The sequence below is a fragment of the Gouania willdenowi genome, chromosome 22, assembly GCF_900634775.1.
Source record: "Gouania willdenowi chromosome 22, fGouWil2.1, whole genome shotgun sequence".
NCBI lineage: Eukaryota > Metazoa > Chordata > Actinopteri > Blenniiformes > Gobiesocidae > Gouania > Gouania willdenowi.
In genome coordinates, this window is record NC_041065.1 from 12,784,309 (window position 1) to 12,798,442 (window position 14,134).

The 14,134-nt window shown below is 33.8% G+C and overlaps 1 protein-coding gene across 3 annotated transcripts; it reads left to right on the plus strand.

Moving 5' to 3' along the window:
- Positions 1-4,444: 4,444 nt before the first annotated feature.
- Positions 4,445-13,555, plus strand: spata7 (spermatogenesis associated 7). Of its 3 annotated transcripts, none has more exons than XM_028438332.1 (15): positions 4,445-4,552; positions 6,310-6,392; positions 7,045-7,107; positions 7,203-7,283; positions 8,112-8,174; positions 8,269-8,358; positions 8,442-8,489; positions 9,988-10,088; positions 10,180-10,574; positions 10,660-10,705; positions 11,891-12,012; positions 12,095-12,151; positions 12,266-12,340; positions 12,418-12,475; positions 12,549-13,555. In XM_028438332.1, the coding sequence occupies exons 2-15, from the start codon at positions 6,326-6,328 to the stop codon at positions 13,122-13,124; spliced, it is 1,842 nt and encodes a 613-aa protein (XP_028294133.1). In that variant the 5' UTR covers positions 4,445-4,552; positions 6,310-6,325; the 3' UTR covers positions 13,125-13,555. The 3 variants fall into 3 exon arrangements, with proteins under 3 accessions (XP_028294133.1, XP_028294135.1, XP_028294134.1); XM_028438334.1 differs by having other exon boundaries at positions 4,471-4,552; positions 6,310-6,356; XM_028438333.1 differs by lacking the exon at positions 4,445-4,552 and having other exon boundaries at positions 6,183-6,356.
- The last annotated feature ends 579 nt before the right edge of the window (positions 13,556-14,134 follow it).

Genomic DNA, 14,134 nt, shown 5'->3' on the forward strand with positions numbered 1-14,134 from the left:
CTGGACACTTTGATATATGTATGTGGTTATTTAAAAAAAAAAAAAGAATTGAAGAACTTAACAGAATCAGAATCTATTGTAGTAGCAAAAATTAAACTTTTATTGAAAAATGTAATATGATAGTTTGATAAACATACCACTTGTTTTGTGTGTGTATATATATATATATATATATATAATTACAGTTAGTTACCATTTACTTGTTCTTGCAAGTTTAAAATAAAAATGAAATCAATTGTATTTCATGCCATTTGGTGAAATTTGTAATTATTGATATCGCCATGTATATCAAATTGTTTAGTATTGGGATATATATCGGGATAGATGGTATCGTATAATCAGATTCATGGCAATGCACAACCCTACTTTACTCATTTTGACGTCCTTGACAAGAAGCAAAAAATAATTTTAGGATAAAACGATCATAATTATGGCAAATAAAATGGATATTAAAGAAATCATGTCAGATCTGCCTCACATTTCTTGTTTTATTCATCAAGTTTGCAACTATGATTTAGTCATGCACATCTACAGACAAAACAAAATAATTTTAGGTGTTTGTGTATTTCTTTTTAGAGAGCAGAATCATTTCATGATGTGTTTAAATGTCTTTGTGTTTTGTATTCCTAAACCAGCAGTAAAATCACAAGTGGGAAAGTTATATTAGGACGAGGGTAAACTCATAAAACAGTGAGTGTCACATTGTGCCTGTCACTCTGCTATTGAGATGTAACATGTTGGTAAATGATGCAATGGGTTAAAAGGTCTATCAAACAATCGAAGGAACATGGCAGAATACACAATAGGATGCTGACAGAATGTTCTCAGGACTAAGGTTTAGGACAGAGTTGATACTTAATATATACTATGTATTTTCTACACTGAGCGTTTTCAGCCATGCGCTTTAATGAAAACAAGGTCACTGAAAATGTGGTTTTCGTGACACACTTTGGTCAACTTTTCCACTAAAAGAAGATTAAGCTTCCATTATCATTGTGGTTGTTTTTGGCCATTATGCATCAGGATTCAGGAGCCTGGGATTTGTAATGTAGATCATAATCACAGTTTTGCTTTTAATACAACTTTAAAATGCTGTTTGAATTCAATTTATCATCCAGTAAAAAAAATCCTGCAACAAAATTCCATATACTGTAATAAGGTGATTTCATAGAAAAGGGGTGGAGTAGTTATGGACACCTTTTTTTGTTGTCATTTTTTAGCTAATTTTAAGCAAATTAAATCCATTCTCTTCGTAATATTTTCTTTGTAGGTGAGATCTCTTTCTTAAAAGAAAGAAAAAAAACTCCATTGTGTTAATATGTCAAAGAAAATATATTAGATCAATATAAAAATGCATTGCCTAGAAATTAATGCCACCATTTTACACAAGTGTGTAATCCTGCTCATAATGGAAATGAACCAACTGCTCATTATGTTGTTTTACGGGGTGTCGTTTATTGCATTTTAAAAGGTTTGTCTCTGCCTCCACTGTCTAAAAATACTACACTGTGAAAAGCCACTAAGGAACAACACTGACTCTATCTTGCGGAATACGCTACTTTTGGATGGTATTTGTTTCAAGCACCTACATTGGTTATTATTATTTATCATATTATAGTATGATGTGTATGGGTTTCCAAAGTCAAGGTGTTCTATTTAATCTGCCAGCAGCACGTTAGCATCAAAACCCAAATACAAAGACAAGGAGGTTTTTTGATAAATCAAACTTTCATTCTTGTGGTAAACACATGAAAATGGGATGCACTATCATGAAAGTCACACTACCTTGATATAGAACATTACAAACTATGAAGTTCTATTCACTAATAATGATATTTGTTTCAATATTTCGCCTAAATCTTTGGTGCAAAGCCCAGAACTTATGTGCAGGAGACAGGAATATATCATTTTCACTTGGGATGACTATTCGCATTCAATCTATCTGGGTGTTAACCCTAATATTTATTGAGATGAAGAGTCATTTAATTACCGTCTTTTATCCAGTTTGCTAAGAATTTGTTGCAGCACAAAATCTCCTGAAATTTGCAAGACATTAACTAGTCACTTTTTTTTGTTTATTGAAAGACAGATCCTTGGAAAGCTTGGCATTCTCAGCCTCCAAGATCTCGATCTTCAGCTTCAGAGTGGCTGCAGCTGATTGGCTCTCAGCCAGGTAGTCAGAGATCAGTTTCTCCAAAGCAGAAACCTCCTGTTTCATATTTAGTCGACTGTCCGAGTTCACTTCCTCCAGCTGGCCTTTCATACAGTATCCTGGATATCCAGCTGCACGCTGCGCTTTATCTCTGCAGTTGCTATCCGTATGGTTGCCATATCATTATTCCGACATTCTATCCGTAAGCAGTGCCCCTCATTGGCCAGTTTTGGTCAGGTGATATGTCAGTCGTTGGTCAGTTTAGGTCATGTGACTAGGACTAAACCTAACCCTAACCCTAAACCCTAAATTATTGCGATATTGGGTTATAACCTAACCCTAACCCTAATCCTAACCCTAAACCTGACCCTAATCCTAACCCTAACCTTAAAACGCTACATACGTGTACTTCGGTAACCGTACCAATAGCACCGGGGATTGTCAGTACGGCAACCGTATAAATAGACACGTTCCTTTATCTCCTCAAGAAGATGCTCCTGCCTCAGCTGCATGTACAGCAAAAGACGATCCATCTTTGCCTCAACAGCAGCGGACACAGTGTCTGGATCCACTGTCATGTACTGAGTTCGCATCGTACTGAGATGTACAATATATAACCATATGCACGGACATGCACACTACCGGAAAATATTTATTTTTGATTTCAAAGTGAATGGACGTGTTTTATTTGTTTATTGGATTGGGTTAGGGTTTGGGTTAGGGTTAGGTTTGGGTTAAAATCTCAGTATGGAGACCGCAGGGGGAGACAGCTTCAACCACTGTGGCTTTTCTGCAAACTTATAGTAGCGAAGAAGAGCGCTATGTCAACTGTGTAAACCTCTTTTTAGCGATTAAGCCAATAATACCCAACTGGAGCCGCAGGTACAGTACAAGTGACGCCCCTTACAAACCACACCCACGCAAGCAATTTTTCAATGCGCTGAGCCATTAAAAAACGCCCACATGTCTGACGGTGGCCAGTGAAGCAATTTTTCAATGTAACCTCGAATTTAGCCAGGAAGTGGAGGCAGTAGAGGTCGAGGTTAGTGGAAAGGTTCATGTCCAGGTACTGGCTCAGGGGGGTTGATAGAGCGTATTTTGTAGGGGGCGTGTTGGTACAGAGCATGGTTTGTAGCGGCTGCAGCTTGACCCTTCTTGATTAAGGAGCCACTTTCTCCCCTTAGACATGACAGTCCAGTGGGTGAGGTAAATGCAGACTGGATAAACATTACAAACTGTGGAAAATCGATGGACCCTGTCCTTCCTACAGTGTACTGTTGTTGCACAACAAAAGGATTTAAAGTTTGTAAAAATGTTTTACGTCATTATATTTTAATTAAGGAAGAAATGAAAAAGCATTGTTATAGTTTGGTCACATGGGGAGCTTTATTTACCTGTGAATATATGGAATTTTGGTGGGTGTTTTTTTTTTTTTAATGTTGGTGTTGTTTGCCATACCTGCATTGAAAAAGGCACTGTGGGATGACATATCAATTGGAATTTTTATTCAAAAAAATATACAAATATTCACTCACTCCAACACATCTGTAACATTTGGACACCCAGAACCACAGGGTCTGACAACAGATTATTACTGTAAACATCATGTGTGCTATTCAATACTGTATATAACAGAATAAATTAATTATAGGTGGATGCAAATTAAAAAAAAAAACTTCTTATTGCAAGTGTCTATTAGTCTATTTTACACATATAGAAACATGCCCTTGTACAACCTGAGAAAATGAGAGGTCACACATTATAAATGTTGTTTAACCTGTCACTGTGAATGTTCATGGACATAATATTTTCATTTAAATGTTCACCTGCACTACTCATCAATGCACTACTGCACTATTATCTTATTATTATTATTGTATTTTTATTTTATTTTATTATTATTATTATTATTATTATTATTATTATTATTATTATTATTATTATTATTATTATTATTACTATTATTATTATCTTGTTATTTTTATTTAGTTTGCACATATTAGTTTAACTACTCTTATATTTATGTTTATACTTATTTTTTTTATTTTTTTTTCTTTATTCTAGTTGATTGTTATTATTTAATGTTACACTATCTGAGAGAGCACAGGTCACCAAAACAAATTCCTCGTGTGTATTCATACACTCTTGGTCAATAAAGTTGATTCTGATTCTGATTGTTTTTTTTCTCCAAAACAAATATGATGACTGGCGTTTCAAGGCAGAAACGTCACAACTTACCCATGCTCGACTTTTCGAATGGTGACAGGAACTCATGGTAACTCAGACAAAGATCAAAGCTCCGCACAATCTTCAGTAGTGACTGTAGAACACACCTTGAAGGAAGTGTTTCCTTAAAATACCCCCGTAAAGAATCACCAGCAGATATCCTCAGTGAGCAAAGTGAGTTTCTTTTAATATTGTAAACTTTAATGAATAATTCAGTGATATTCCCGAATCAAGTTGGTAAATACTGCTTGTTTTCTAATATTGAAAATGTATTTACATATTCTGTGATAACCCTGGAATAATTTTGCGCATTTTGAGACTGAGGTTAGTCCCTCCTACCTCATTAGCATACGGTCACAAAAATGTGGAATGTAGAAATAAATAATTATGGAAAAAAATACGTAGAAATAAACAATTGTGGAAATAAATACAAGTAGAAATAAATAATTGTGGAAATAAATCAATACATGTAGAAATAAATAATTGTGGAAATAAATAAATAAATGTAGAAATAAATAATTGTGGAAATAAATAAATGTTGAAAGAAAAGGATGTAGAAAGAAATAATTGTGGAAATAAATACAAGTAGAATAAATAAATGTTGAAATAAATAAAAGTGGAAATAAATACATGTAGAAATAAATACACATGGAAATGAATAAATGTAGAAATAAATAAATGTGGAAATAAATAAATGTATAAATAAATACATGTGGAAATAAATACATGTATAAATAAATATATGTGGAAATAAATACATGCGAAAATAAATAAATGTAGAAATAAATAATTGTGGAAATAAATAAATGTTGAAATAAACAAATGTCGAACTACATAAATGTATAGATAAATAATTGTCGAAAAAATACATATATAAATAAATAAATGTGGAAATAAATAATTGTGCAAAAAAAATACAAGTAGAAATAAATAAATGTGGAAATTAATAAATGTGGAAATAAATACAAGTAGAAATAAATAAATGTGGAAATAAATAAATGCTGAAATAAATAAATGTAGAAATAAATACAAGTAGAAATAAATACATGTGGAAATAAGTAAATGTAGAAATAAATAATTGTGGAAATAAATAAATGTTGAAATAAACAAATGTGGAACCACATAAATGTAGAAATAAATAATTGTGGAAAAAAATACATGTATAAATAAATAAATGTGGAAATAAATAATTGTGCAAAAAAATTCAAGTAGAAATAAATAAATGTGTAAAAAAATAAATGTAGAAATAAATAAATGTGGAAATAAATACAAGTAGAAATAAATAAATGTGGAAATAAATAAATGTAGAAATAAGTAATTTTGGAAATAAATACAAGTAGAAAAAAAATACATTTGGAAATAAATAAATAAATGTAGAAATAAATAAATGTGGAAATAAATAAATGTAGAAATATTCATTATTTACCAGTTTTTATTAATTTATTTAAACATTTATTTATTTATTTATTTATTTATTTATTTATTTATTTATTTATTTATTTATTTATTTATTCATTCATTCATTCATTCATTCATTCATTCATTCATTCTTTTATTTATTTATTCCAATATTTATTTATCCATTTATTTATTTATTTACACTTTTGGCAGGTTTGGTCCTCCATAGTTTTTGGTGGTTTTTCCACTCATGTCGTCTGTTGCTGTTTTGTGTTTTTCTTTTGACTCATTAGTGTATTTAGTATATCAGTTGTTTTGAGAAAGAAGTGTGACAACTGGGCGTGTACACCAGTGGCGCATGCGTCAACGCGTATTGGCGTAATGACGTATAGCGCATAGCAACCAGCATGGCGACGGGGAAGCTTTGGTTTTCCCTGCATTTGTTTAACGTTCGACGTTGCCTTGGAGAAATGCTCATTATCATGTCAACATTCAAGTTCACTTTATTTTCTGAATGTGTTATATCATCGCAGAAGTATTCTCCTGAAAATGGGATACGGTGAGACCTGCATTGCCTACGGTGAGACCACCGTCATTTCCATGGAAGCGAGAACGGGTATGACACATGAGTTAGCTTTGGGCTAACTACGTAGCATAGCTTAACGGAAGACTTTAAGTGTGGGCTTAAGTATTTATATAAAGATATTTGTAGCTAAAATTCGATTTAATTCATGCATAATCCAGTCTAGATCACATTAGGGACCATAGGACTCAGCCATAGAATTTTGTACTGAAATGAGGTCATAAATAGTAGCTAGGCGACTGCCATTGAACACATTATTTTTAAAATCAATTTAATCTTAAAGTCATTGTTTAAACTTCTCTGCTATCAAGTTTGTTATGGCAGTAGGAACATCTTTGTAAGCTAGATTTGAAGGTTGTGACGTACTACTTTATGATTCATTACATGAATGCAATTTCGAATTGTTCTTTAATTGTTAAAACATTTATATTTGCAATTAACGTTAAATTGGAACAAAATAATACTTCAAACCTTCTTTAATCAAATGATTAATATTAATATTGTATTTAATCTAACTTATTCTATAACAATTTAAAACGTTTAATATCAAGCATTTTGTTTGTCATCAAATGCATTTTGATCCAACAGGGATGTATTTAAATATTTGAAAACGTTCATATTTACTCTTATTGTTAAATATTAAAATGAAGAAACATTAACAACAAGAAAATACGTCTGTTTGTAGGAAGTTTTTCCTGTGCACTGGAATTCAGTTCAGAAGTGAGAGGACGGTGTCTGAAAAGTACTTGTGAGTATATTAATAAATCCAAATTAAAACTACTCATCACTACTTTATTTTATCCTCTTTTTTTTAAACGTGTATTCTTCCTGGTATGGTTTCAGCTTTTTGCCCTCAATCCTCCAGCAAGTTGACTCAACCTAAAATCAAAGATCGGAGGGTGTGCAATTACAAAACACCTAAAGGTAAGGTCCAAAAATTTGTATTTTATACTTAAAATCAAAGATATTAGTATTGAGTATTTCAAATCAATGAACAGATATTTGTATGTTATTGTATATTTGTATTATTTTTGTATATACTTTGTATATTACAGGGGGTTTTCTATTTTTGGGTCACTGACATCTAAATATTCTGTCCAACTGCATTTCTTTATGTTAAAAAAGGTTTAAATGCAAAAAAAAAAAAAAAGTGACCAGTAATGTAGTAACTAAGTAAAAATGTGCTCAAAGAAAAAGATGGACTACAATGGTTAAATGTTTTTGTTTTTTTTTCAGTGAGCAAAGTGAGTTTATTTTAATATTGTAAACTTTAATGACTAATTCAGTGATAATCCTGTGTAAATGAGCTGATATTGTAAAGCGCTTTGGTTTTTTTTTTTTAATGTCCTTTAGTTGTCATTTTGTATATTTTGAGGAATTTTGTGCATTTTTTTGTTATGATGTTAGTGTTTGGAGTAATTTTGTGCAATTTTATTAGAATTCTGTGTATTTTGTTGCTTGTTTTTGTTTTGTGTTTTCAGATTAATTGTGTGTTTGTTTTCTATGGGATAAAATTAGGGTCATAAAGATTGTGTGTGGGGCCAAAAAAAAATCTGTGTGCGTAAAAAAAAAAAAAAAAAAATCTGTGTGTGAAAAAATGATTTGTATTTGTAAGACTTTTTTTTTTTGTCTGCAAAAAATATCTGTCTACCGTAATCAACAATTAAACTTCACTTCCTATTTACTCTTATTGTTAAATATTAAAATGAAGTTATTATTTGATTTTAAAAAAGAAAATACATCTGTTTGTAGGGAGTGTTTCCAGTGGACTGGGATTCAGCTCAGATGTGAGAAAACGGAGTCTGAAAGTTAATCGTGAGTAGTAATAAATCCAAACTATAACTACTCATAACTACTTTTTTTTTTTTCTTCCTTTTTTAAACGTGTATCCCGCTTGGTATGGTTTCAGCTTTTTGGCCTCAATACTCCAGCAAGGTGACTGAACCTATAATCCAAAATGACATGATGTTCCATTACAAAAGGATCATCACTGCGAAATGTGAGTTTCAATGCATGCACACATCTTAGTAGTGATATGAACGTTGGAATGTGCATTAACATTAGTTTAATACTGATCCACAGCTGCCATTGATACCTCCGTACCCGAAAGTTATGTCTGCTTTGTGAAAAGTAAGTATTTGTTTCACACTTTTTGGAAAAAAGTTTTAACATTTTTTTTTTTTTCCAAACGATTGTCAACTATGATTTAAAAATGTGTATTTCATACATAAAATTAAAGGAATTATTTTTGTTTATAATCTATATATTATTGGCGTTTTTCTATTTTTGGGTCAATGACATACCATGACACCTAAAAAAAATGCATAAAAAGATACCAATAATTTAGTAACTAAGTAAACACAAGCTCACTTTTTTTTAAAAAAAAAAAATGTGTTTATTTTTTGAATGTTACTTACTGAATTACTTCTGTAATTTATTCTGTTATTCTAAGTGTCAAAATATAATGTGGTGCGACTGAGCACTGAAAAAATCCTTAAAATTACTCATTTATTTTCTGCCATATTTTAGTTATATTATAGTACTGTATAAGATTCCAAACTATTCTTATTTTTATTTCCATCATAATATTCATCCAAATCTTGCCCGATGATGCTTATTTTATGAAATATCATGTGGTGAAATGACGTCAATGACCCTTTTATTTGTTTTTCTATTTTCATTCTTATATAGTATTATTTTTTTGACTCGATTCATTTTCTAAAGGCTTAACGGGGATCTTGAGGAAGCTATTTTGTTATGTACGGTACTTGTTCATGCACGTACTGACCAATAAAAATCCTTAAGCCATTTATGTATTATCATCAGAAGTTTAAAGCTATATCCTACTCAAAGTAGAAGTTCTGTTACTTGATTGAAATTGTACTCAAGTACAAGTATGTCATGCATAAAATACTCAAGTACAAGTAAAAAGTAGCCCTGTTAAATTGTCCTTAATGTAAATGTTACTAGTTACTTTCACCCCCCACGTTTATTTTTGGTAATAAATCTTGCCACGGTTCCCTTGCATACAGTAAACATCTCATGTATAAACTTAAAATGGAAGAGAACAAATCTTGCACAATTGGACCTTAATTTATTTCCCACAAAGGCATCTGTATGAAATAAAAGGTTTGTCAAAATTTACAATTATTTTTTAAAATAAAATAACACCATTGAAATTAATTTATTACAAGAATGAAGACCATGAAATGGAAATAATTAAAAAAAAAAATGATAATTTACTCAGTAATGGTTGGGTGTAGAAATGTAATGAATGACTTTACTTCTTTTACAAGTAAAATTACTGATTTAGAAATGTACTCAAAAAAAGTACAAGTACCCATAAAAGCAAGTCAATTACAGTTGAGTAAAGAAATGACCTTATCTCAAGTGATGCAGTGACTCATCACAATGCTATTTACCCTTATAGTAAGTAATAGTAGCTATTAGTTTATGACTGTGAAGTACGCTAAATGCGGCAGGTCATTACTTTCAGTCATTAGGTTAAAGCCTTGCAAATCAGAAGACAATTATTGGAAAGCAAGATAAAGAAAACGTCTGGACTGCAATAGAGGTTTACATAATGTCTTGTGTATTAAATAATCTTTTATTCTCTGGATATTTATAGATAAAGACCGAATCAAGCAGAATCAGCAGAGGAGAAGTCGCCCCCAGTCAGCCGTCTCTCGCTCACAGAAGAGTAGGAGAGCTTCCTGTTCCTCAGCTCAAGTCAGTCACTCAAGGGTTTCCTTGTACCTGAAAGGAAAAGTAGGACTATAATTCCTAGGTTTTTGTTCATTTTCATACTTTTTGTTTACAGACTAATTCATCCGTCTGTGATGCTGACGGTCCCGACGTCTGCTTGAGGAGCTCCGTGGTATCCAGCCCGAGGGTCACCACCACCTTTCACTCCAATGAGCCGGTTTATTCATCACCCAAAACCAATGCGAAACGCACACATCCAGCATCGGGAAAAAAGCAAGGGAGCACCGAAGCGTCTTCACAAAGAAGGAAGTCTGCATGTTCCCTTCGAGCTTCGGAGGATCAAAACATGTACAAGACATTCCAGGTTCCTGAGCAGACGACGTGCAGTGGGGACCTGCTCCAGAAACACTCCCATCTCTTTACACCAGACCAACCATTCACCCCAAAATTGCTGAAATCAGAAAAGAGTTCCTCCCTGTCGAATTATCGCTATTACAGAGCACCACCGAGGTAAATATTAAGTTAAGAATTCAGTCCCATTGAGTGAAGACTGTTTAATTCAAACCTGCTTCACTTTCCTGATTATTTTTTCCAGAACAAAATCAAAGGAATGTGAGCAAGTTCTTGATGAGTCATCTCAGGTATTTTCAGGAGATTTGGTTGGTTGGACTTTTTTTTTTTTAAAAAGATCTACTTTCTTTCATCTTGGGCTGTTTGGTGCCTCTGTTATTGTTTTATTAGCTGTGTTCGGAAATGGCATACTTCAAACTATGCATTACAAATTCAATGAGTATATACTATCTACGATATAATATAAGTGTGGTTAGGATGATTAGGATGATGACCGTTCCCACTTCCAAGTTTCCCAAGATGCATTTCTTACCTACAACGACAAAAACCTGAAGCACACTGAGGCTAAATATCTCTGTTGATTTGCCAACTTTGAAAGTTCTCAAAACATTTTAAGCGAGAAAGTGACCAAGTAGAATATCAACATGTGTTCATTTGATCCATAAAACTTGTGGAAACAATTTCATTCCGACCTTTTGGAGATTTTTGGAGACCCGCCATTGTGCTACTGACTAAACTTCCGGTTAACTTCAAAACAAGAGCCCTATTTACAAAGACGAGATGCTTTCGTTTTTAAAAGGGGATGTTTGATTTTTAGCTTGAAGCCGGTCTCAGGACAAATTTACGTTCCGCTGGGTATGCATCATGGGGCGGTTGAGTATGACTAGTGTGCCCACCGTCCATACTTTAAAAAAGGTCTCAATAAACTATACATCTGGGTATTTCTTGCATACTCAATCTTTCCATACTATCTGTGAACGCACTACAGGCTAATTTATAGTCACTCCATCACTCCAATGACGCGATGACCAGGGAACAGTGTGTGCGTGTGGGTGTGTGTAGAGCCGGTGACAGGTGAGAGAGAGGGTTGATCACTTCTTCTCCGGCCATATGTTTACAGCACTTATCATAGACAGCGCCGCTTTTAGGATTTAAATGATCAACTTACGGAGTTACTAAAGGATGAGTTCACTCAGAATGTAGGCTTATTCTAGAAGTTACCACTTTAATTTTGCCCATAGTACAGCCCAACGCTGCAGCTGTCTCACCGCTTGAAAAGTTCAAATTTTTCAACTTTCGTGCTTGACCTAGTTGATCAAATCACGCAAGTAACGTCGCTTGTGGTCAGGTGATCACCCAAATATGTTTAAGCCTTTATTATGAGTAGTATGTTAGTATGTGATTTCGAACACAGCCATAGTGTTTGTCTGAAAATGAGTAATTACCTTACTTAACAGTTGTTTCTTGTTTTTCAGGATTTAACCACAGACCATGAAGGCTCGCAGGCAGAGCTCAGTGAAACTTTTTTATCTTCATCCAGTCAACAGTCTCGGAATACTAATAGCCAGGATCGTGATTTTTTTAATGATCCAGAAAGGTAAACTTTTAGATTTTGTTAGTACATTTTTGTTGTTTTAAAGTATTTTGTATGTACAATTAGTTTGCTTTACGTCTTTTAGAGCCTCACCAGATGACAGCAAGGCCTCCGAGATGGGGACGAGGAGTGTGTCTGCAGAGTTAGTTTCAACAAAATTTTTGACCAATATTCTGCTTTATCTTATATTAATCAATGTTTTTTTCTATAATGTAATGCATAAGCTAATCTTCTCTAAAATCTTATTTTTCTTTAGAGAAGAAATTGAATACCTTCAATTTATTTCTGCTGTAACCGAAGACATATTATCTAGAGGTCACATCTCTGACAGGTATTCCAGTTTACTATTTACAATCAATTACAGTTTTTCATTATTCAAGATGTATTCAAGTGTTTTTTCTTCACTAGGGTCATCAAACAAGTCTTCCAATGGCATTTGGACAACAATTTGCACAACCTTGATGAGGTTAGTGTGTAACTTCCATCATGAGACTAATTTGTGTTTTGGCTTTTTCTATAATTGTAATTCTTATTTTCAGGTTAAAGTGCGCCACCTTCTGGAAGTTCTGCGACAGGATTTTGATCAACCAACCAATTTTTATTCCAATGAAGAGCTTGATAAAGAAGAGGATAATCATCTTGATTCACTTGCGTTACATCTGCAGCCAGGGGAGGGACAATCAAAAGCCAAAGCAAACAATGACCTGTTTTTTAATGGTTCACAAGAAATATACCAAGATCCATCAGGGTATGGTGAACCCCAACAGTCATCTACACCATCAGGTTCCCCTGAAAGAATTACCTCACCAAAGATATTTGAACGAGAGCATAAGGAAGACATTATTTCAGGAGGTTCTGCTCCGTCTTTGCTGAATGACACCGACACTACAGGACCTAGTGATGATCCAACCAACTGTTTCAATGATGAAAAACATGAAGACACAAATGTGACCCTGCATGAGGAAGACCAAGCTGACACCCATTCAGATGAACAACCCAAAGAGTTGGAGGATCTGACTTTAACTTTGTCCCATTCACTGCTCGTGTCTTGCGATAGAGAGACAGCCCTAGAAAGCACAGACACTGTTCCATCTAGCAGTGATGATGAATTCTAACTATTGTGAGATTTTGGCTATTTGACACATGGTGGATTGGTGGTTAGCACGTCCGCCTCACAGCAAGAGGGTCCTGGGTTCAATCCCTGAGGTGGACACGTGTGTCCTCTCTGCGTTCTCCCCTTGCTGCATGGGTTTCCTCTGGGTACTCTGGCTTCCTCCCACAATTGGAGTTTCTAAAATTGCCCGTAGCAATGAATGTGAGTATGAGTGGTTGTTTGTGTCTGTGTAGCCCTGCGATGGACCGGTGCCCTGTCCAGGGTGTGCCCCCGCTTAGTGCCCAGTGTGAGCCGGAGATAGGCACCGGCAGACCCCCGCGACTCTGAAAAACAGGAACGTGGAAAGTGGGTGTTCTTCCAGAGATTATTGTATTTTTTTTTTTTCAGAGAATTGTTTTGTATATGAAATAAATGTTACACTGGTTAAATTTTTATATTTTCCATGTTTTATATTGGTTATGTTTGAAGGCATTTAACTGACTGAATTTTAAAGAGTAACTAAACCCCAAACCAACTTTTTTCTGCTGAATACATTATGGGTATTAACTAAGTAGTGCTGTTGACTGATCCTAGTCCAACTTTTCACATTTAAGTACTGTATTTTTCGGACTACAAGGCGCACCGGATTATAAGGTCCACCTGTTTGTTATTCTTATTATTATTATTATTATTAAGACGCATTAAGCGAAACAAAATAGTCTGATAAGTCAAACTTTATTCAACTCATTAACAATAACTCTCAACATTGTTCAGGTTTAACACATAAAATACAGAACAATACACTCACTTTTTCAGTTCAGTATGTTGAAGCACAGTACAGGTACATATCACTCCATGAGGCGCCTGACTACGGTAGCCCTAAAGTGCCAAAAATCCATCAAGCAGTGCAGCTTCATAGTTTACCAAAGTTGTACTAAAACATTTTGACATTAATTTCATACATAAGGCGCACCTGATTATAAGGCGCACTGTCGATTTTTGAGAAAATTAAAGGATTTTAAGTGCGCCTTA